At 34.5% G+C, this 23,718-nt stretch overlaps 1 protein-coding gene across 30 annotated transcripts in view; it reads left to right on the top strand.

Annotated features, from left to right (window-relative positions):
* The window catches only part of ERC2 (ELKS/RAB6-interacting/CAST family member 2), a 522,744-nt gene that overhangs the window by 350,943 nt on the left and 148,083 nt on the right, over positions 1-23,718 (top strand). For 29 of the 30 annotated variants that reach the window (XR_013955471.1, XR_013955472.1, XR_013955473.1 and 26 more), the window contains one exon: positions 16,716-16,863. Coding sequence is in view for 24 of the 30 variants with exons in the window: in XM_080605891.1 (XP_080462017.1) it covers positions 16,716-16,863 (148 nt within the window). In the remaining 6 variants the exon portion in view is untranslated. Of the gene's footprint in view, positions 1-3,846; positions 3,931-16,715; positions 16,864-23,718 lie in introns of those variants that run through there. The other variant, XM_080605892.1, reaches the window with a different exon arrangement.

The following is a 23,718-nucleotide window of genomic DNA, read 5'->3' as shown; positions in this document are numbered from 1 at the left end:
TTAGCTGACTGGAATAAGCAGTATTTACTGGGTCAAAGAGTTCCACAGCCCTTTGTAGAACTCTCACCATTTTAGTTTCTGTGCAAAGGGAACTGTGGGGTATTTTGGAAGTTTTTTGATGACTTCATTTCTCTTTATTCAATAGGTTAAAGAAGTTACAGCTCTTCTCAGAACACGTAGGCTCATATTACCACATGGACATTATGAAATAATTTGTAATTTTGTGTTTTTGTATTTCTGTGTTTAATAACAGTTTGAGTAGTTCACCATCAAGATCACTAAAAATTGATCTATGAGGTGGTAAATGTTGGTTAATACTATTTGTTCTTTAGGTAGCTGACATACATTTGCTTCTTTCCATCCTGTAGCAGCTGAGGTTTCACTGCTGGAATAAATTATTTTAAGATGATTACTGTTAGATCCATCTATAGAAAATGAAGGCCATGGCTTTTTAAACAGAAGATGTTATCAACACCTTTAACATACCACCAGTACAGTGCAGCAGTCCTTTTTAGTAAACCTTTCTTTGCTGAATTGGAAAAAGGCATAATTGCTGAGACTCTGTTCTGTCACTTGAAAAACTAAGGCCTCTCCCAACATAAGCGCAATAATGAATACAAGCATATGCCTTGGTTCTGTGAGGAATTTAAGCTGTTTCCTGAAAGGAGGCTGGGGCACAGTTGGGGCTTTGTCCATCTCAGCTCAGAGAATTGTGCACTTCTAGGTACAGTATGGGACTCTGGGAACTGTTCTCAGCTGATACTGGTGGTGCTTTGATTTATTCAGTTGATTGTACTTTGACTACCTGATGTTTAGTTACCAGATAGTGACATACACTTAGTGACAAGGCATTACACAGAGTAAACTGCACAGATACACTCTGCCAGGTAGGTTTTACGTTTGTCCAGTCTGTCCATCTGTGCATCAGCTGTTTGGAACAGGAGATGCTGGAGAGCATGGGCCAGAGATATCCAGGCTAGCCAGCTACCTGGCTTAGTGGCAATGCTGGCACAACTACAGGATGCTGAAGAGCTGTTGGTGCTGGGGTTACATGGAAGTGGCAGCACTAGTCACTAAGAAAGACAGGCAGCAACAGCCCAGGGTTGTGAATGGGAGAAATGTCGATGTGGATCGCTCAGTGAGGCATTACTTCTTAAGAGATTTTTAGCTGCAGAAAGGTTGATAACTAGTGCTGCAGATGATAGGATGGAAAGGCTTCAAACATTACTGTTCATTTAGTATTCCAGGTCTAACAAAAAATCACAGGCTAACAGCACAGGATGTAATTATAACCAATAATAGTTATTCTACCTGTTGAAAAAAATAGTATATATCAATTAGCAGTTCCTCCTTTTATTAGGAAGTACATGAGTCTTATACACTGTATTAATTGCAGGGTAGAACACATGATTTTTCTGTTAAAATGTAAGTGGCTGAGACAGTGACTTAGAAAACATAAATTATTTATTTTGGAGATTTTGTCAAGATATGAGTTTAAGTTCCCATACACTACACTTTACTTTTCACTTACATAGTCAGCACTGATATGTTAAATTCCTTGTTCCCCAGCTCTCTTGCTTCAAGCTAGTCTGCTTCCTGTAAATGTGAACTGAATATGTCAGCCTTTATAAACATCATATGCACTCTGTTCCTCCCAAACAATTGTAGCTGTTAGTAATTGTTCATTACAAAGTAACTTCCACTAAAGTTCAGAAGCATGGAAGTAATTTGGGGAGAAATATACTTTGTTCTTTTGTACTTAAATAATATGAATCTCTGCCTTAAGGATAAGCTTAAGTCAACCTTAACTATGGAATTGTGAGCAGTACTCAGTTTTAAACATAAACAGACCAGCCAAAACAAGTATGTTTTTTCCAGGTTTTTACTACTTGAATGTAGTTTTTAATGCTTACAGTGTTGTACTTATTAGATTTTTACATAGTGTTTTCTACTTTTTTAAAATAAATCCGTTCATTTTAAACCTAAACATTGGTTACTATTGTTGAATTAAGTTTTTTGGTAATTAATAATAGCCTATATATCTTTCTCTTTTTGGAAGAATGGAATCAGACAGGAATAAACTATTTTAGCACCTGATACTGACCTGAAATTTTGGTTGTGTTTAATCTTCTATTCTAGAAAAGATAATGTCGCATTCTCTGATTCTTTCAGCAAACTTTGTCAAGTTTTTGCATGATTTTCTTATTTGTGGGAATAGTGTTCTAGTCAGCTAATGAGGATTCTTATATGCTTTGAAATAATTCCTGGAATACTTCAAATCTTTTTTGTTCATTAGATTGTACATTTTATTTTGTCTTGGTCAGTGGTTTCAACATCATAGCTGCCTACAGAGTTAATTTATACTGATTAACTAGTACTCTTTGGCACAACAGGAAAAAAATAATCCTACAGCTACTTCTGTATATAATCATCTAAACTTTGATTTGTTAGTTCTGGCTTCTCTGAGCTGCTAAGATGCTATTATTTCTTACCACCTGTACAGAATCTCTGCATGTTGTTGAAATTAACAGCTGTCTTTTCACTTCTCATAGCAATGGCCCTTGCTCCTCCTTTAGCGGTGGTTCATCCTAAAATGGATTGTATTATTTCTGTGAGTCACAAGGCCACCCAGATAGCAATTTGAGAGAGAATTTTCCATAGTAACTACTTAGGATCTTTCTATCACGATTCTTTCCAGATGTGCTGTTGATTCAGGTAATACCCAAATTCTACTTAGAGACATCTTATATTTCTGTTGTCTTGGATTATAGAGCTCATCCAAGGTTATGGTAAGTCTAGAATTTTGTATGTAGTTAATAAATAAATAAATAAATACAATCAACCATAGATATGCAGAGGCCTTAGAAAGTGTCCTCTGTTTGGTTCTAAGCAACTTTTTTTGTTCAAATTAGCTGGTTATTATTTGTCAAAAAGAAGCATTGATTTTTTTATTTTTATTTTTTATAGTTACAGTCTATGCTGTAGGCTTTGGAACACAGTAGAAATTCAGCAACCTTTATTAATTTAAATGTTCTGTTAAACATACCTCTTCTAGGACCATCCCTAGGGAAATCTGATTGTATGAATTTACTGTCTGAATATTTTCCAGTTTTCAGTGTTGAAATATAATCAGCAAACCTGCCTTACCTTAATTATTTATTTATTTATTGCTTGAGTTTTAATTTGGGGAATAAAGTTTGTCATAGCTGCTGAATGCCAGCTCTGAAAAAGAAAACTGAAAATTGAAATTAATTGCATTCTGCATGATGTTCCTCTGTTCTGCTTTTACATTTCCATTATATCATTCTTTTAAACTACTGCATTTATACCTCTGTTAAGATTCAAGAGTACTGTAATATAATACCATCAAAAAGTGTCATCCATCCTGGTCTAAGAGTTTCTAATATCTAATCTGTTTCTAATCTTAGTTTCTAAAAACTAATCTGTTTTGATTTTCTTTCATTTAATCATTTATCATCTGATATTATGTTGCTCTTGTAATGTCTAGTACAGGTTTATATTTCTTGGCTAGCAAATTCTAATCCTTCTGTAGTTTTTGTTGACTTCTTAGAGACTTCTTAAATTTTAGTAAGACCATAAACACTTCTTTACCTAGCATTCTGCAAGAGATCTGCACGTTTTTCTAAGATACAGGCATTGAAAGGTTGAAAAATAACAACTAGATAGTATTTTGAAGTTGGTCATCTGAAAGTATTACTGGTTTGTTGATGGCTTTTCCGATTACTTTTTTCTCTTTAAAGCCTAAATTAGACTCTAGACTCGCCACATATATATATATATTTATATATATATATATATATATTTTTTTTTTTTTTTTCCTAACAGAAAAGTCATCTGTATCCTGCCAGTTAATGAGATGCAGAGAGTAGTGGGACACTGAGGCTTGGCAAATCTTGCAGCTACTGTGAGGTGGGAGGCAAAAATTTCTAACTTCTGTAGTTTTCAGGAATTTAAAAGCAGAAAGAGTAAGGAGAAAAACACTGCATTCTTCACTAGGGAGAAAAGATGTGAAAATATATACAAGACCACTATACACAATCCTGTTACTCCACTATCACTTTGAAGATTGCATATGACAACATATATGTGTCTAACTCATAAGTAAACTCAGCTGTGTGCCATCTGGATGGATCTCAGATCCCATGGTTGGTGGAGACATGACTGAATGACTACAGGCACAAGTGTCTGACAGTCTAATGTCTTGTGACAAAGCCACAGCTTGGTCATAGTTTTGACTTAGATCAATGATTCTGTTTTGCCCTTTACAGCTCCTCAAAATGAGCAAAAGGCACTGAAGAGGGGGGAAAAAAAGAACCTTGCTTTTTATTAAATATTAATGAAAAACAACTAGGAATGTCTCATCGGAAATTTATTTATATACAACTCTCTATAATATCAAAAATCAGACCTATATAATTCCCTCCCTGCAAACGTGCCCCTTTTCCAGATAACTCAGTGACTGAATGTCAGCAAGCTCTATCCAGTTCCCACCAGTACCTCAAAAGTATTTTTTTTGTCTCCTGTTAACCTGTCCCCTGCCACATGTGCTTGTAATCTGGGTGTCCGTGTGAGCTCCTGACGAGAGTCAGGAGCATTCTGCTGCGACTTCTTTCCATGCCTCAACTTGCTGGCTTAGTAGCTTCTTCAGGAAAGGTCTAGTATCCCCTCTCTCCAGGAAGATTCACCTCAATCAGTTATTTTTAACACATCCCTGAGAATACTCAAATAGGACAGATACTTTCCGACATACACCTAGCTGATATCTACATAAGGGAGAGATCTAAGTAAGGAAAGTGCTGATAGTTAAATACCAATATTGGCAAGGAAAGAGAAGCAGTTTGGTTGACCTGCCCAATTAATAGTTAATGCCATGTAGAGTATTTCAATTCTATCACTGATTGTAATAATATTAAAAAGTATCATGAAACATACTCTTGGTAATTGAACGTAGTCATATGGATTAAATCACTTAGTCATACACTTATGAAGTAAAACTTGAACTAACTCAATCTTAGCTCAAAAGCAGATGCTTTTTTGTCCTCAGTAAAAGTCCTTCAGTTTAGAGGTTTTCCCAAAGACTGTCAGAAATATTATTCAGATCAATACAGAACTTTATCCATTAGTCCTGTTAGTCTAGTATGATATATAAGAAGTTGACTGTTTATCAAGCCTAAGCAAGCTAAAATTTGTTATGGAACTATCCTAAAATATTCAACTACAGTTATTTCTGTTGCACTGCTTTATTGTTGTTTGGCAATAGACTTTCTCTTTGATACTGTTCAGTGATGGACCTCATGCCTCTTCCATCTGCTTTGAGAAAGTCAGTATGAACTGTCTTCACTGGAAGTCAGTATGAATCATTCTAGAGCTCTATGGCTGTACATATGTGCCCTTAGTCTGAAACAAATTTTAAAATAGTTAACCCACCAAAGAAGATCAATGAACAAACTTCTTTATGTAAAGTTGAATCATATGATGGTATTCATGCTCCTGGCAGTGCTTGTGAATAGCTCCATTAGCAGGGAAGTCATATAATTAAATAACATCTTGTGGTATCCTCTCTCTTTCATTCCCAATCTTTTAAGATACTAATTAAAGAAATGTTTGTGAGCTGTCATCTAATTCCCTCTATTCTTCCTTCTACAGTATGTTTGGCCTATGTATATTCTATGATTTCATTGTCTTTACTGATACTGATGTAACTGTTGTACTGTTGTCATATGCTATGGTTTGGGCTTGCAGTATTTTGTTAAAAATTGAGGTGTTTTTTTTTTTTCACTGAAGTAGAATCCTAGAGGCAGTGTTTGAATAAATGTTCTCTTACAAAAGGTTTTTAGAGACTTTTAGACTACCAAAATGTTCGTGTTTACACCAATAATTAGTGGTATTAATACTTGATTTTGTGTAGCTTGACCATAAATACATATCCAATGGTTTCCAATATAATTAAATCCTCAGAAATGATACGTACACAACAGTTATGTTTAAGATTGTTCTGTGCCTTAACATTGCCTTATCGAGTCAAAAAATAAAAAATGTTGAGTTGTAATAATCTGTAGAATTTCTTTTATCTATCAAAGTAAACTATGTAACAGCAATAAGTAATGTGTGTCTCACCTTACTAATGGTAATGATAATTCTGACTTCACAGGCTAAATTAAAATAACTAAAATATTAAATCTGTCAGCCTGGTGGGGGAAGGGTGGGTTTCAAAATTCTCAGGAGTTTCTTAGTTAAAGGCTTAACATACAGAATTGTGCTCTGAGATATAAAAGACATTTAGATGTAGAGCTTAGTGATACGGTTTAGTGGAGGACTTGTTAGTGTTAGGTCAGAGGCTGGACTAGGTGATCTTGGAGGTCTCTTCCAACCTAGATGATTCTGTGATTCTGTAATATTTGTAGCTATCTTGTAGATTATATGACAATATATCATATATCAAATATGAATTATGCACTGCCATGAGAGTGCATTTTGTTAATCCTATGTATTTCATTCTTGAAATTGCCTTCTAATATACTATAAAGCTCAAGGCATAAATTATGCCTATTAATATTGATTTCTATATGTTGTTTCAAAATAGAACTAATTATTCCTCATGTGGTTTAATGTAAATTTTAATGTGCTCTACATTTGATTTTATGAGTTTTGTTATATATTTTATTCAAAGGGCAGCTGCTTGTAACATTATGGAAATTAGAGAGAGGAGATTAAGTCAATTTTTTCAAAAGCAGACCAATTTTTTCCTTAAGTTTCTAACGTAACATAATGAAATAGAAGATTTCGGTGTCTTTTAATTTGCATCATCTGTTTGACAAAAGGATCATTTTGTTGATCAGTACTTACTGTAATTTGAAAGAAAGCCCTGCTCATTCATTAGCATAACTGTCATTTAATTTGTGATGAATGACTATTCAGAATATTTTGTCAATTTAGAATTAACAGAATACAATTAATATAAGGTAATTTTTAATTTTGTCTCTCCATCTCAATTTTATATGCCTTTGTGACTCGAATATTTTGAATTCCCTGCAATTTCATGAGAACTGTTGCAGCTTTTAATAACATTTTCCAAGCTTAAACGTTTCTTTGGTAGTTGTAAGATGTTACTGAGATTTATATTCTAGAGATCAAACCATTCATCCTGCAAAGTACTTTTATCTTTGTCTTCTATAAACACAAAAACTAGTGTTGAAGGATAAGGTGGCTGACAACGACAGATTACCTATAGTTTTGTTTTCCTGTTTAACTTAGGTGGATCCTGTGTTCTGGTGTAACCTAACCCCATACATCCAGATGCCATTGTTCTTGTTCCCATCAGTACCCACCTCTGCACTATACTGTATTATGGCCATTTTAACCAAATGTTGTTTGTATTCCTATAGAGAATCATATAAAGCCAAATGAACAATAGGGAGTCAATTCTGTGCAAAACCCAGAAATAATTATCATCATCTAACTTCTTCAGATGTATTTTGCAGCACTGTGAATTCTTTTTTTTTCCCTCTGTACATTTCTCATGCAGTCTGAATCTTGTTATATCTCCTCACACATGGGCAATGCTGTCAATTTGAATGAAATGATAATAGACTGGTTACTGAATCACATTTATTGATGTAATTACATCAGTGAAACTATGATGTAATTGGTTTCACCAATGTGTTTCTTTTCTGAATGGGTCTGTTTTACTTATCTGTCATTTCTGAAACATAAATCATCAAGACATCAGAAGTGCAATGTTATGGGGCTTCAAAAACTTCAGAGAATTCAAAGGGCAATTGAGTGCCTACATCTTACTGGACAAAGGATGGGCGTGAAGTTCCTTCTTTGTCTTTAAAACCTCTGTGAACATACACCTTTATACTGAATTATTTTTGTTTGATTAACAAGCAAACAAACAAAAAAACCCACCAACTGTATGCACATTCGCAATTGCTGTTAAGAGAACAAAGAAGAATATTTTAAAATTGCAAATCTGAGACAATTTACTGTTACTTGGGGATGTAGGTCTGGTGATGGGAATATTGAAACATGGAAGAAACAAATAAACACCAAACTGAGGCTTTGAGGAGGGAAACTTTAAAAAAGGGGGGGGGGGGGGGGGGAAGGCAGGGAATGGATATGAAAGTTGCCTTTTCAGGAAACTCCTTTGTGGTTATTCAGGATCAGGTCCTTTCTTTTCCTTCTTTCCATTTGCTCTAAGATTTCACATTAAGGAGAACTGCTTCTTCCTGGTTCTCCTTGATTCTAGCCTAATGAAGATATACATCTAACACAGGTGTAATATAGAGACTATATTGCAGGTCTAACACAGGTGTAATATAGAGGCTTTATATTATCTGAAGACTGTCTCTCACGCCTGCCTTCAGAAGGTGGCTTCATCAGCTGGAAAATTCAAGGCTTGATATATTGAAGTTCCTTCAATAGAGGGAAAAGTGTTTGGTGGATGGGTAAGACCAGGGCTCTGGTGTTTCTGTCCCATAGTTAATGGAGCAGTCCTCTCTGCTTCTTGCTGTGTTTTGGCTGTGAAACATCTGGTTCTCTCCGCTTTACATAAGGGCACTAAGCCAAACTGAAGTGCTGTTTCATGCTGTTTTTTCCTTCTGAAAGTATTTCAGAAGGGATTGCTCTTTGAAAAGAGTGCAAAATAATTGTTCATTCAAAGGAATTAACCTATAAATTGTGTCTTTTGCAAAGCATATATGGCCATGAAATTGGAGAGACGAATTTTATGTCAGTTTCAGAAATACAATTTCAGGATAATTGCCTAAGATCAGTAGTGACTGAAGTTAAATGTGTCACACAAGTAGCTTAGACTTACAACTGTGGTATTGAATATGCAGGTTTTAAATTTCATACTTGTGATCAGTATGTTTTGTTTCTAAAGAAAAAGCTTTAAAATACTAAAAATGTTCTGAAATTTATTTTCTAAGATGCATGCACATCCATAATGGATTAACGGCATGTTTTAACAAACCATCTATTTGCTTTAGGAGTGACAGAGAGAAGCTGTTTCAAACAGGATCTCTCATCACCGTCTATCTCTAGTCACCTCCTACTGAACCTAAGGTTGAATACTGGGGGTCATGAGGGAAAGAAAACAATAATTAAAGGGAAAAAGTTGATTGAACTGCTTTTTTTTTCTCTTTCAGTACGATTAGCATGTGAGAAACTGGCTGAGTGCTCTACTGTATATCATTAGTTCAAATGTTTCTGACTTGATTTAACTTTAATGGTGACTTTTTAAATTGCATTTCTGTATTTTGTGGAGAACGGTTTAAGTAGTGAAGTCAGTAAAGTTCTTGATAGAAGATCTTGTTCCTATAAATCTTAATCTAGGAATTGATTACAATTGGACTGTTCCTAAGAACTCACCCCACCTCCCCAAAAGTTGTCATGAGTTCTTTTATTAAAGCTCAGAAAATTATTCTTAGACTAACAGAGGTGGGGAGTAAAGCAGGAGTGTTTACAGAGTTCACCTCTAAATTGACTGTGATAAGTGGCAATGCAATGTATTATGATTAGAGGTTTCTGGGAGACTCTTTAAGAAGGTTAACTGCAAGGCAGCTCTCAAAAGAAAGCATTTATCTTAGTGGTCATCCTTCAGTGTTTTATACTACTGAGAATTTTTTTGTGGGTGGTTAGAACCATTTTTTGTGTTTTATTAGCTGTATCTTGAATACCTCCTACAAGCTGAATGACAGTTTAGGGTTATTAAATCTGTTCTTAGTACATTCTTTTATCCATAGTTAATCTTGACTAAATATATGCTAGTGAACAACCCTTTTTTCTCAGTTGTTGCCCATATTTGTTAAAGAAATTATTCCATTTGACATTTGTTTAGGCTGCAGTTTGATAAAATACTGTATACAATATACTTTTTCAGTTTGGCATTCAACAGAGTCTTTCATGGATTTATTTCTTCTCGCATTATCTTATCTTCTCTTATAGTATGCTAAAGCTTCCTTTTCATATTAAGTAATTTTTTTCACTCCAAGACAGATGCTTTCACAAATGCATACTCTGTATTGAGATCTATAAGATTGCATTTTTCGTATGTTTGGATACATTTATAGTTGAGTTGCTGTGTTATCATCTGCTTTCTCCAGTTCTAGGTGCGGTAATTCAGATTAGGCTTTCACACTACTTGCAGTGACTGCTAAAATACTTATACGTTTTTGTATTTTTATTTGTCTAAAAGGTAGGTCTTTTATCAGATTAATAGTTGGTTGATCCTCCAAGGAAAGGTATTCTGTATTTCATTATTACTGAGGAATGACCTGTGCAATACAAAGTCTTTTTTTCCTCTAATTGGTAATTTTCACAGAAACTTGATCATTCTGAAGTTTTGTATTGTTCTTTCTTAGTACAGATGTAGAAATGTAAATGTAAAAGGTCTTTCCAGTCATAGGAAGGCTAGCAGATATGTGGTATAAGTAGGTAAAGCATGGATGTTAACTCCAAGGACTGCCATCTTAAAATGAGACACAGAATAAATCAGCTTAAAACACTGAATAATTAAATAATTAGGTTGTTGGAAAGATCATGTTTTGGGGCAAGATCAACTATATCTGAGTCATTTCTAACAGACTTTTAACCAACTTGATCAGAAAGACTAAGACTGGTAGAAACCATTTTTCCCCAGCAATTTCTTCCAGTACTTAATTTCTATTAATACTTAACTTGCCATTACAATTAAATGTTGGCATATTACCTGTTGTTCTGTGTGCAGTGGGTATGGAAAAAAATGTTCTTTTTCACTCTAGTAGAGCATTTCTTGTTCTCATTATTATATTGCCCCTCGTAGACCATTTACTGTAGTTAATTCAATGTTTTCTTGTCAGTTGTTTCTTTGACCACTTTTCTTGCTGTCCCCTGAACAGTCTATGCATTTTTCTTGGAGAAATCATCTCCAGACTGGATTTGGTATTTCAGCTGAGATTCTTCTGAAGTCACACAGGTCAAAAGAATCACTTCTGTCTTGCAATCTCTTTCTGTTCATCATACTTCCCAGTACGATGTTTGCCTCTTTCACAACACATCATTAATAAGGAGTTCCTCCTTAGTTTTCCAGACTGCTTCTTCCATTTGTCAAGACCTTTTTATTCCTGTCTTCATGGCACTTGAAGATCCTCCCAGTCTCAAATCTCGCTGAAATGTAGTAAGCATATTTTCTAGTCCATCACCCATGTAGTTAATAAAAAAAAAAATCACACAGTGGAATTGAAAATTGTTTTACATGGAATCCTGCTTGCTTGGACAAATGAATTCTTGACTTTTAGAATGGGACTGTACCTTTCCGCTTTACTTTTGTGTTTTAGTATGAAATGACATGAATTATATTAAGATATTTATGCACGTTCCTTGGAACTACTCACTGGAATCTTTAGTACCTTAAACCCTGATCTCACAGCAGCAACTATTACCATCAAGAGACTTTTATATTCACTTTTTATTGAGGAGACTAGCTAGAGTTTGCTGTAGAGAAGAATGCAGTAAGACTTTGCTTAGGGAGAATTTTCATTTTTAGAGTTTTGCTTTTCCAGGGAAGAGTTCTCCCTTTCCTTCTTGTAGTGAACACCCAAATTATAGTGGAGCATAGTTAGATGGGGAATCCAGAGAATGTAAGTCAAAGGAAAATGTACAGATTAATTACCAATGCAGAGCAAATGCTGTTTGATTTACCATGGATTTTATTAATCTGAGAGTTTACCTAATTTTTCCTCGTTCAGTTAGAGTGATTTTTCTTGGTGTTAAAAGTACTATCCTGGTATTTGTATAACAAATTAGTTTGCCACAAGAGAGATGAAAAACTGCTAATAGCAAAAAGGATTACTCTTTATAAATATTACTGTTAAAGAATGTCATTTAATTCAGTGCTTTAATAAATTATTTTAGAATGTATTTTATTACCATAATTTATTAAACAATAAGGAGACATTTTGGCTGCAAATAGTGATAACATCTCTATAGAACTGTATTTGGATAGTCATTTTTTTCCCTGACACAGTAGATAATTAGGAATTATAAATTATGCTTACACTCTGAAGCACGCTAGCTGGAGAGCATATGAGACTGTATGTTGTTTTTGGTGCCAGTTCAGCTCCTGATTTTAAAAAATTTTGGCACAGAAATGCATGATGATTTTCAGTTTCTAGCAGTAAAGTGGAAGTGTATTACTCACCTGAGAGATTGAGATGAAGACCTTGTCACCTGTTTACACTTTTGAATGAAGTTTGCTTCATGCTTATTACTGAGGAAGTCATTATTACCAGCTGTTTTGCTGGCATCTTAGCCTTGTTCCTAGAGGTCAGATAATCCTCTTTCAAATGTTTCCTGCAAAAGTAGTAATATTGATTTTTTTAGTGGGATCACTGGGTAGCTAAGGTAAATTTCTTCTGTTCATCAGATTTCGTTCTTCTATAGTAAATCTCAAGGATGATGACAGGTAACACGGTAGCTTTCAGAGCCATGGGTAGACCTGTGTGTGATAGTAGTAAAAGAGGGATGATAATGTCAGGTCAGTCCTTACAGACTGCTTCATAAGTGCTTGGATCTCTTCATTTTTTCCATGCTAAAGAGGCATTATATTTTTTCAACCTATATCTTCCATAGGGGAACTCTACCGGGAACTCTGGTAGTAAGCTAGGCGATACAGAATTAAATGCTACTTCAGTTTGTTTATATGCCCTGTTTATATGTTTATGTTCTATATGTTATATGTTTGTATGCCCTGTCACAACCTGTGCCTCTATTTTGTACTCTGGATGTTAATAATACAAACTGCTGCATCTCTGTCTTCCCTCCATATTGAAGAATTTAATTACTAAAGATTTAAGCAACCAACATGCATCTATTGGTAAAATATACAGTTCAGTCCCACTCTGCTGAACTGTTAACCCAGATGCCTGGTTAAATGCCACTGGATTATATATTTGAGGTTATTACTGTTAAAATTATCCATGATAATAGACACAGATACTGTGCCAACATACTGCAGGAGTATGTCTGTGCAGACAGGTGCAAGCTTGCTTTGCCCACACTCTGAGTAGGCTGTATGTGAGCCAGTCCCAGTCTGGAAGTCATCAGTGTGTTGCATGGCACTATGCCCAAGTTAAAAAGCTTTGTCTCTTAAATAAATGAGGCTTTACAGCTTCTGAACTGAAGCTGACTCACATTTAGGAGGCTTCAAGAGTATGGGCAATGTGAGTTTGCATTCACCTGCCTGTCTGTGTACATGTATTCATCATTCCACATCGCAGTGGAAGAACTTAAGTACAAATCCCCATTCTTGTGTTCTTGTGTAATCTTCTCCAAACATTTGTGGTTTTATGGCCTCTGAGCTTCACATGCATTTACTGTAAAGATAAGAATTAAAATATAATGATAATAATACTACAAAGTTATGGAGGGCGTATTCAAATGTCTGTATGTGCTGGGGGTTGGATTCAAATCTTAGACCACCTCAGTGGAGCATTTACAGAGTTATTTATTTATTTATCAGGGCAGCTACTTCACATGGTTATGAATCATTATTTCCTGCAAGTGTTTGGTATGAATTGTTGTTTTGTAGAATTAAGTGTTTGGTTACATAGAAGTAAACTGCAATATTTTGCAAAGGGAAAAGTAGTTGCATACTCTTTGGGAATTATCCCATCAACCACAAGGCAATTGAGAAGAAAGATTTTGTTATGTTTCAAAAAAAACTACTGTCTTAGAAAAATATTGTCGTTACTTCTGCTTGGCTTTCATAACCCCTCAATGCCATTGGTTGAGAAGAAGCACACCAGGGTCTCCAAAAGCTTATGTCTTTGGGAGCTGCAGAATCCAGAGTGCAGATTCTTCAGAGTAGACTGTCTTACTCTTCTCTTCAATGGAAGGTTTTAGCTCATCTGCTCCTTTAAAGCAGGGCTAGCATTGACAGAAGAGTTGCATAGTGTTGCACACTTGCACTGTTTTGATTACAAGAACATATGGCTATTCTGGCCAGCGATACAAAAAAGATGGATCTGAGTGCATCACGTTATCAGATATTGAAATGGTAGCAAATGCATCAGTAGTTCTGACTCTTCTTTCTCACTAGTCAGGTTTTTGTTTTCAAAGCCAGTTTCTGAAATAGTCTAAACTTTGGAGAAGTAAAAATTCAGTACACCTTCATTTAGTTTTCAAGCTGATTTAGAAATTTTATTCTGTTTGTGGCATTTTACAGCAGGACTAAAATTGGTATTACACAATTAAATGTCACTAGAAACCTCATAGATGGCAAGTATTTACCAGGAAATTTGCTTATTAGATAAGCAGGCATTTCTACATAATTTAGGATTGATTTGTGGATAACTTAAAAACCTTGTATTTTCTGTGATGTAACTTTTTTTTACTTATTTTCATCCTAAGTGTGTTGGGTTTGTAATGGTTATATCAATATTTATCTTCAGATATTAAAAAGGTATATCTTGAGACTGATAATTATGAAATAAACCAATTTATATTTTGCAGTTTACTTTATCAGAGGTATCTACTTTACAGCAATAATTACCATGAATTAAAGATTAGGACTTCGTCCCACTAGTGTTAATTGCAGACACGACAAATCTTAGTTTTACACATCCAGAAAACCAGAAGAATGCTGTGAAGAAGCGTTTTTTTAAAGAAAAAGACGTTCCGAACAGCAATAAAATCGTTGTTTGATGCAAGATTAAAATACATAAATAAATAAACTGTTTGTTGATGCAAACTGTTAGAGCACTGTCAAAACATCTGAATAATCTTTATTTGTGATTTTAATATGTACTAAATATGTGCTATCTCTTTGGCTTTAAAGTCACAGAAAACCTATTGGCAACCCCCTTCTGTCAGAGAGCTTATGTTATAATTACTACCCCCCCCCCCCCAAAAAAAAAAAAAAAAAGCATCTTCTGAGGCTGGGCACATTTCTAAAACAGAAAAGTAGAGACATTTTAATACAAAATACTGCAGAGAAAAAAGTTAATTTGTTACATTTTTCTTTCTGTTTGAGCCAGATGCTAAGAAGAGGGCATTTTTAGATTTTATACAGTGCATAAATTCTGTGCTTCTTGTACGAGGAGAGGAATAGTTGAGAACAGTAGCGAATCAGCTTTCTTTTATTTCAGTGCATTAAAAAATAAAGATTTTAATTAAAATATTATGGAATTGACATCTTATTTGAGCACAAAACATGAAAAATATTACAGTGTGGTACAAATAACCATGCAGCGTGTTTTATTTTTTATTTTGAGGCTTTTGGGAAACAATATACCTACGTTTAATTTCAGATTAGCATTATAGACTTATGACTCCATCTTTTTTTTTCTTTAATACCTGTTATTTAGACTAATAAATAGCTATTATTTAAATCAAAACTGTTGGAGACTCATGGCATCCTCTTTTAAACATCATTTAACTGTGATTAGAATGAAGAAGACAGAATAATAAATGAGAGTATTTAAGTGTATGAATAAAATGCAACTGTTTATCTAAAATTGAGCCATGTCTCATAACTTTGAGAGTAAAATAAATGGGCTGTTTTCCTTTGACTCCATCAGAAATATTGTCCTTTAAATATTTACATTAATACATTAGGAACTTTGAAATAAAATGAAATAGCTTTCTTGACATTGTTGCTGGCAAGCAGAAGGAGTGTGAGAATTCCAAAGTTTTAGCTCACCTTGGCTATATGAAGTTCATAAGCCATATTCATACATTTATTAGCAGTTGGAGCCTAAGGTTAATTTATGGCTCATTTATCCGTGTTTATTTTTTAATGATTGATCTTATGTAGTTCTGGAAAAAGGCATAGGCCATAACATATTATGTAGTAAAACCTATTAAGTAGTATGTGCTTTTTCTTGGCTGATAAGTCATAGTCTGTCATTGAATACATTGCAGAAAGTGAGTATATTTCATTTATTTGAGAAAATAAGGGACAGATTATGTCATTACCAACATGAGCATTTTAGAGTATAAGAAATAGTAAGATACTCCAAGATCTGTGCTTCCAAACAGCATGTTGTAAAAATTACTTCTGTCATATGTCCTCACAAACTATTTACGATGTGACCCTGCTAGCTTCTATGTAATTCTATATGTTTCTGAGTGCTGTAAGTTTCTGTTTGCTGTATGGTGATTGAGGTCAAAATTCCAAAGGAAAAGATTCTTTGTGAACTGTTAGATCAAGGAACTGTTTTTCTAGATGTTATATTTACTTCTAGAATTATAGTTTCATGGTGACACAATGAATAACCATAAATTCATAGGAAAACATTTACGTAAATGTGAGGAAGATATCCAGAGATTTCTATACTGAGGCCTCTAGGGTACTGAATATACAAGACAAAATAAAAATAAGCTTTATTTATATCACTTTCCTTTTTATGATTCAGTCTTTATGATTGGAATAATTCATAAGATTTATGTAGGGTGTTTTATAATTCAGGAACATAAATTAAAAAAAAAATAATACAAAAAAATTTTAAGAACAAGTTAATTCACAGAAATATTAATTATCATGTTATAGTAAGGATAAACACTAAGATAAATGTTTTAAGAAATATTTGCTATATAAAGAGTGTTCAGAAATTACTTGATTGTTTTTCCATTGGTTAAAAGAAACATCTCACTTAGCATTTTTATTCTATTTTATTAAGAATATAAAATTTTTTATTTTATTTTATCAGACAGGAAGCCCTGCTTGCTGCAATTAGTGAAAAAGATGCAAACATTGCCTTGCTTGAACTGTCCGCTTCAAAGAAAAAGAAGACTCAAGAGGAAGTAATGGCTCTTAAAAGAGAGAAGGACAGATTAGTGCATCAGTTAAAACAGCAGGTGGGTAGACATTTATTTGCATACTTTTATGGCAACTGAAAATTGGCATTATTTTCATTTGTTCTATTTTATTCTAATCTTGTATTGAAAGTCTTCTAGCCAGGTCTGACATGTGACAGCTGTTGTGAAAGGTAGGAGGTGTTCAATGTAAATGCTTCAGTATTGCTTCTCTTTGGTTGCTAAGTATTTAGCTGCATGTTTGGCTCATGTTATACGCAGCCCAGTACACTTCCTGTTTTCCCTTCTCATATAGCTTCCAACTGTCATCATTATGTGTGACAGAGGAGAGCAGATGCTCTTCACAGTAAAGCAAGATCTGTCCCCTGTTGACTCTTTCTAACCTTTTTTCTGCACAGTTATTTGCTTATCTCTTGTAAAATAGTTGTGTCTTCAGAAGGCTTCTGGCTTTCTGAGAGATTATCTGGAAATTATAGTTATCCTTAAAATAAATTCCAGAAGAAGTAAAAATCCCCCTGTCTTTAATGCTATAAGTCATTTGAGGTTTTAATAAAAAATCATGTAGTTACACACTAGACACGAGCAAATTTAATTTGTGTTCTGTTTTATTAATGAAGAAAATAACCATACTAGACACAGTAAACATGTAAAACACAGGATGTGCATCTCTTATCTGTCTAATTAAATGTTTAAAACTGCACCATGTGCCATGGCTACTTCCTCTGTTTTTTAAAAACTAATATTCATTGCCAGTAGAGGTACTGTAGGTACAGTAGGACAAGCAACAGGACAAAGGATGTTCAGATGAGATGCCCTAGGTACTAAAGACCTGTTTTGTGTGTTGTGAATGTTGTTAAACACCTTTTCTCTTTCAGAATATGTGAAAAGGGTGAGAAATATGTTTTAAGAACTTTTCTAAAGGTTTTGTAGTGGTTGTTTTCCTTTGTGTGACATTAGAGAATGTATTGCTTGAGGAGGAGGAGAGAATACCATCAGCAAAATCATTCTGGTTTCCTTAGTCTCTCAAGTTAACCACACTGCTGTCAGGCAACGTGCCACTTCACAAATGAGCATGCCACATTAATAATGTATAGTCATAATAACATATAGTTGACTGCATAGTCAATGTTATGATCCTTTCTGAATCATACATTACATTCTGTAGAACTTCATGGACTCAGTAACAGAAAGTCAGCGAAAACCCTTCCTGCTACGCTAACTTCCCAATATCTCTGACATCATACCTATAATCATTGTAGCTTTTTCCCACAGGTCTATAAAAATAGGAAACAGCCCTCGAGCATGAATTTATCATCCCCTTATGATACTGACTTCATTACAGACATTTCAGCCAAGTACCTATGTTTCAGCTGTGATGCATTTATGTCACAGATCAGTCAGCTGTCCAGGAGGTATTTCATCAGTTTAGCAGAAGATGTTGGATTCCAAATAACTTCATTACTGATGAGTAAGCAAATATTCCACTTTGCCATTTTCCATGATACCTGTCAAATATTTTTTTAAATGTTCATGAGATATGTGGGAAGACTCTGTGTCGCTGTTTTACTTTAAAAAAAAAAAAAAGCCTTTAAGGTATTGCTGAGAAGTGTTCATAACATTCATGACTTTCTTTGACTAAAGTATAGGAATTGCAGAAGAGGATTGCTAGAGAGGCATTGTGTTGGATAACTTCAGTTAGAATTGTAACCAAATACTTCAAATACCTCCATTATTTATAGTGATAAAGATCTTCAGTAAAGCTATTTAACTAGATTAAATTGATGCCAAAATAATCTCTTTTATCTCAGACACCACACATGCAAAAAAAAAAAAAAAAGAGGAGAAGAAGAGAGACATCAGAAACAGGAACAGGAATGTGGTTTAACTAGGTCACCGCTTTATTACACTTAAGAATTATCTGATAATAGAGGTTGTAGAGATCATTCATACTTCTTTAATCCCTTTGGGGAGAATCACTGTCAAGCCCCACAGATTTCACATGTGCATCCAAGAACAAGGCTTCTTCCTTGCTATGACTGTGCTGTGGGGAAAAGTGGCAGATTTCATGCTGTGTGATATATCCACCCTGTTTCTCAGTGAAAAGTTTCTTTGAGAGATGACATTTCCTAGTCTATTTCTGATTCTCTTTTGTTAAAGAACTAGAACTCTAGTGAATGATCAACTGCCAGATTAAACTTTTTTTTTTATGGCCTTATTTGTCCCCTCACCTATTTCCAAAGCTGTTGTACTACTGAAAGAAAAATGGAAAAAAACACAGAAAACCCTACCCTTTTCCAGCCCGTTGTGGTCATGGGAGATATTTGTAATTATTAGGAGATGACTCACTAGATAACCCTAAACATAACGCCCTCAAATCTACACCTGTTCTAAACTCTAGGGGGAACTTTTGCTTAGAGAGGCCAAGTAAAATGGTGAGTAGTGAAAAAAAAAATCTATATTCCCTTCCTGTATATCCATAATACCAAATGCATTTGTGATGAATCTACCTATCCAGTCAAGCAGGAATCTATCTATTCATATGTACAGGAGGCTGAGAATTTATCAAGGCAGCAGGGCAAAGGATAAAAAATGCAGACCTCAAAGAATCCAAGGAATTTCTCTTTAAGTTTCTCCTTTTCATGTTGCTCCTCACAAAAGTTCTCTGTCTTTCAATTAGTGAAGGTAAACCTAGGCTGCATATGAAGCATAGTGGCTAAAGGTCTTGTTAGCAAAGCTGCAGTAAGAGTAGGATTTTCCTCTTCCACAAAGGCATCAGCTGATAAGAATTGCAGACAGAATACTTCTTTCCTCCTTCAAATTTCTTTAGTATCTGCAATTCATACATTTATTCTGATATTTACTACAGAAAATCCCGTTTTTGATTTGCACATCAAATAATGAATCTCCTGAACATAAAAAAAATACTGATATATGTTATATGTTGGTCCAAAATTGCTACTCTTCCAGGTACATCAATTTTAAGACACTTCATTAAATGTAAGAATATTTTCTACCGTGTTTCAGGAGAAAGATGTTTTTCTCTATCTGTTTTTCTGCCTTAATTTTACAATCCTGTGCAACTTCTTTCTAATGTTTTCAAAATTTTGCTGAGATGAAGTCTGGTTCTGAAGAGAACTCCACTTCACTGCTGTATTAGAGTTAGAACAGCAGTTGTTACAGTGGCAAGCAGCAGCTAATACAGATTGTCTTAAATTATGTAGACAAGCTACTGGGAAATCACTTTTAATTATTTTAGAGTGCTAACTAAAGTTAGAAATTTGCTTGTAACATAATGTCACCCTGAGTGGAAATATACACACACAGTTGTGGATGTCAATAAAACTCCGATTGAAGAAATGTGCTAGAGTTTCTTTAGAAATTCTTGTAACATTTTCCTTTCTATACTACAAAATTAATTTGGTCATGCTGCAATTGACATTCTAATTGCATCTTCTGTCATCTTTATGTCCTGCATCTCTCCCAAGAATATCTCGTTCTTCAAGGAGTTGCAATTTTAGCAAAGAAGCGATAATTTGAAATTAAGTTTCAGCGAGTATCATATTTACCATTTGAAATAGAAAATATTACTTCAATCAAGTTTTACTTCATGATCTTTATAGGCTGGTAAATCACTTTGGCCTAAATAGGCGGAAACATCAACCTTCCTGCTGCATCATCGTGTATCTGACAGTTTGGTTAATTTTATTATTTTCTTTGCAATTTGGGGAGTTTTCTTCTGTCTTAGAAACTCTTTTGAGTCTCTGTTTCTGCTGCTGTCTCTTTCAGTGGCATCCCAGACTTTGTCACATACTTGATAAACTCCAAATCCTTAAGTCTAGACATTTCAAATGATGCTGTAGTGTGAATCATTACAAGGGATAATATCTAGAAATGCTCCGAGTCTTAGGAGTTTGTTGTTGAAGGGATGACCTCAGTGTGTCTTTAGAAACTCCATGGTAGTATCACTGTAGCCTGGAAACTCCTCTGCTGTTGATGTGCAGAAGTACAGAAGACCTTTTTCTGAAAGAGCTCCAAAGACTGTTTCATGAGAGAAAGGGAAGGAGAGGTGTGTTTGAGACTTTTATCAGAATCCAAGATTTCTTATTGTGTACGTGAAGTGCCCAGGAATGTCTTCTTTGAAGAGTGAAAAAAGGACTGTCTTCCTTGGGAATATTATTTTGATGAAAGTAAGTTTCGTTTCCTGGAGTCAGATCTTTTTTCAGACAAAAAAATGTGAATAATTCTCAATGCTTCTGTGTGCAGGAGAGAGCCAAGCACCTCTCTTTCACTTAACACTGATGAGGAAGTTGGAATTATTATACTGTGTATCATTTATAGGTGCTCACCTAGAAAAGTGTTTTCAATCAAAGTGTTTGCAAATTTGTCTACTGCTACTCAGAAAGCTGTACAAGAGCTGTGGTGAATCCCACCACGTTAGGACATTGTAGTCATCAAAACTTACATATTTAACGAGATAGGGCACAGTATGCGGTAGATGTCTTGAAGATTCAATTCTATTAAACACAGTGGAGTAACCCAAAGTATTGAGGTTCCTCACAGAAGTTTATCGTTATTGGATTAAAGCCAGAAAATCCGATTCTATTGCTGCCCTGTAATACGGCACAGACTTTCTCTGAGACTGAATCGCCTAAATGCAAATGTATTTGTACTTACCACAGCCTTGCACAGTGATAAACTTCTCTAATCACTCTGTTGTGTTAGCATCACCCTCCTGGTGTATTTTGTGTTTCATCTGGAAGCTTCTTGTTTCTATAGGGTGGCTTCAGGAAAATATTAAAATTATGCCACAGGCAATGCGTATGAAAACTTCTGTGTGAAGAATATAAGTACCAAGTGTTATTCAATATCTATGAACAACAGGCTATTGTCTGAACAGGCACCATTCTGCCAAGGACACAAAAATACAGTGTACTGCCTCTTTAGGCATGAATATTCATCGTAGTCTATCCATGACATAAAGTTGATGTTGGTTCATGTCCTTAATTTGTAATGTTTTCTTACAGACAGCGAAATCAGTTATTACTCAGTTTGGAGGCAAATTATTTCCTGAAAAAAAAAAAAGAAAAAAGAAAAAAAGACAAAAAAGACAATATCTGCATCCTTATCTTTTTAATGAATCAATTATTTTGTAGTCATAAAACATTCTGGGGAACATTTATGTCAATTTCTAATTCTTTAATAGTTTGATTCTATAAGTATGTTTTTCTCTGTGTTCAACGTCATTTATTTATTTATTTATTTATTTTCCACATTGATAAATGTACTGATTCTGATCACTCAACAGTGCCTAAGACTGACAGTGGACATCCTAATATCAATCCAAACTAAAATAGAATAAGACCAGAAATAGAATGTGTTCAAAAAAGGAAGTTTTAAAAAATATATATCAATTGCAAATTTCAAATGTTTTCCTCTTTTTAAATAGTTTTTGAGTTAAATAATGCTCTTAGTACCAGATATGCAGTTGAATGCCTTTCTTCACTAGCAATGGCACTTGATGTTAGAATATTTTTTCTATTCTAATTTTTCTGGCCTTTGGGGTGTTCAAGCAGATTGTAAACTACAAGACAATGATTTTGATGTGATAGGTAATAATTCTTCACAATTAAAAATTAAAAGAATCTTAAAAAATGAGACATACTGCCTTTATAAGGGAGTGAGAACATAACAGATGGATTTACTTCAAATATAAGACTACAGATGTATAGATGTGAAAGACCAAAATATTATTTATGTGGATAAATTGAGCATTCTTGTCGTGGATTATGACTGTGTGAGTTTAAGAAAGACTCGTTACTTCTAAGGTGGAAGAAATTCATTGGTTTTATCTCAAATTTTGGCTTACTTTTACAAGTTTCTTCACAATATAATTTGATAACCTAAAAAACTTATTGTAGCACAGTGTATCCACCTGTAAAACTACTAGTTTTAAAACTACTGACATCTGTGATGCAAAACATTCACATAAAAGGTGAAGCAAAGTATTACACTCACAGGAAAACGGAACCACTGGAATTGATTCATACACCAAATACTGTATTTAGAGAGCCATAGAAATTTTTAGTAGGTTTAAAAGATCTTTCAGAAATACAGTATTAAACAAGATAACCACAAGGGCTTGGCTGAGTTATTACACAGTATTTATAATCACCCTGTCCAAGATTCCTTTGGAGAATTTTGAGACAGCTATTTTTAGAGAAATTTGGGTAGTGATGCAATCCTTCATGAAATAATTAGCTTAAAGTCCATTTTTAGAACATCTCAAGAGATTTTGGTAGGAGCATAATATGCTGCTATGTTACTGATTCATTCTGAACTTGGATGCTGTAAGGAAATTTCCCAGTTGCCTCTTTTCACTTTTGGGTTATAGAGCCAAAAATTCAAGTGGAGTTTGCCAAAATGCAAAGTCTTCTAACTCCTTGAGAGCATTTTATTTTTCTTCTCAAAACATGAAATTAGAATCCATTCTAGCATTTTCAAGACTGCAGGTGTACAGAATATTCTGGCCAGAGGTAAAGCTGGTGTTTGGCAGTGTTCTCTAGTCTATTAGTTCACTACTCTATATTTCATCACATGAACGTATTGCTAATGAAACAAAAAAGGTGAGAAACAATCAAGGAATTTTAAAAATCTGTGTAACCACAGTTTCTCAACAAATTAACCACTAGCAATATTTCCTCATGCATGCAATACATCGAAGTATTTCTTACTAAGTAACATGCAAATATTTCAAAGAAAGCTTTCAACAGCAAAAGAGAAAAATGGAATTGAAAGCAGCATGTTGCATTACATATACTGTTCCGGTTAAGTACATTAGAAATAGTGCTAATGTGATATTGTGGTGGTGACATCAAGCACTCAGGAATAACCAAATTC

This window comes from Anser brachyrhynchus (genome assembly GCF_964034855.1).
Source record: "Anser brachyrhynchus genome assembly, chromosome: 10".
Lineage (NCBI taxonomy): Eukaryota > Metazoa > Chordata > Aves > Anseriformes > Anatidae > Anser > Anser brachyrhynchus.
This window is presented reverse-complemented; position numbering and strand designations above follow the sequence as displayed.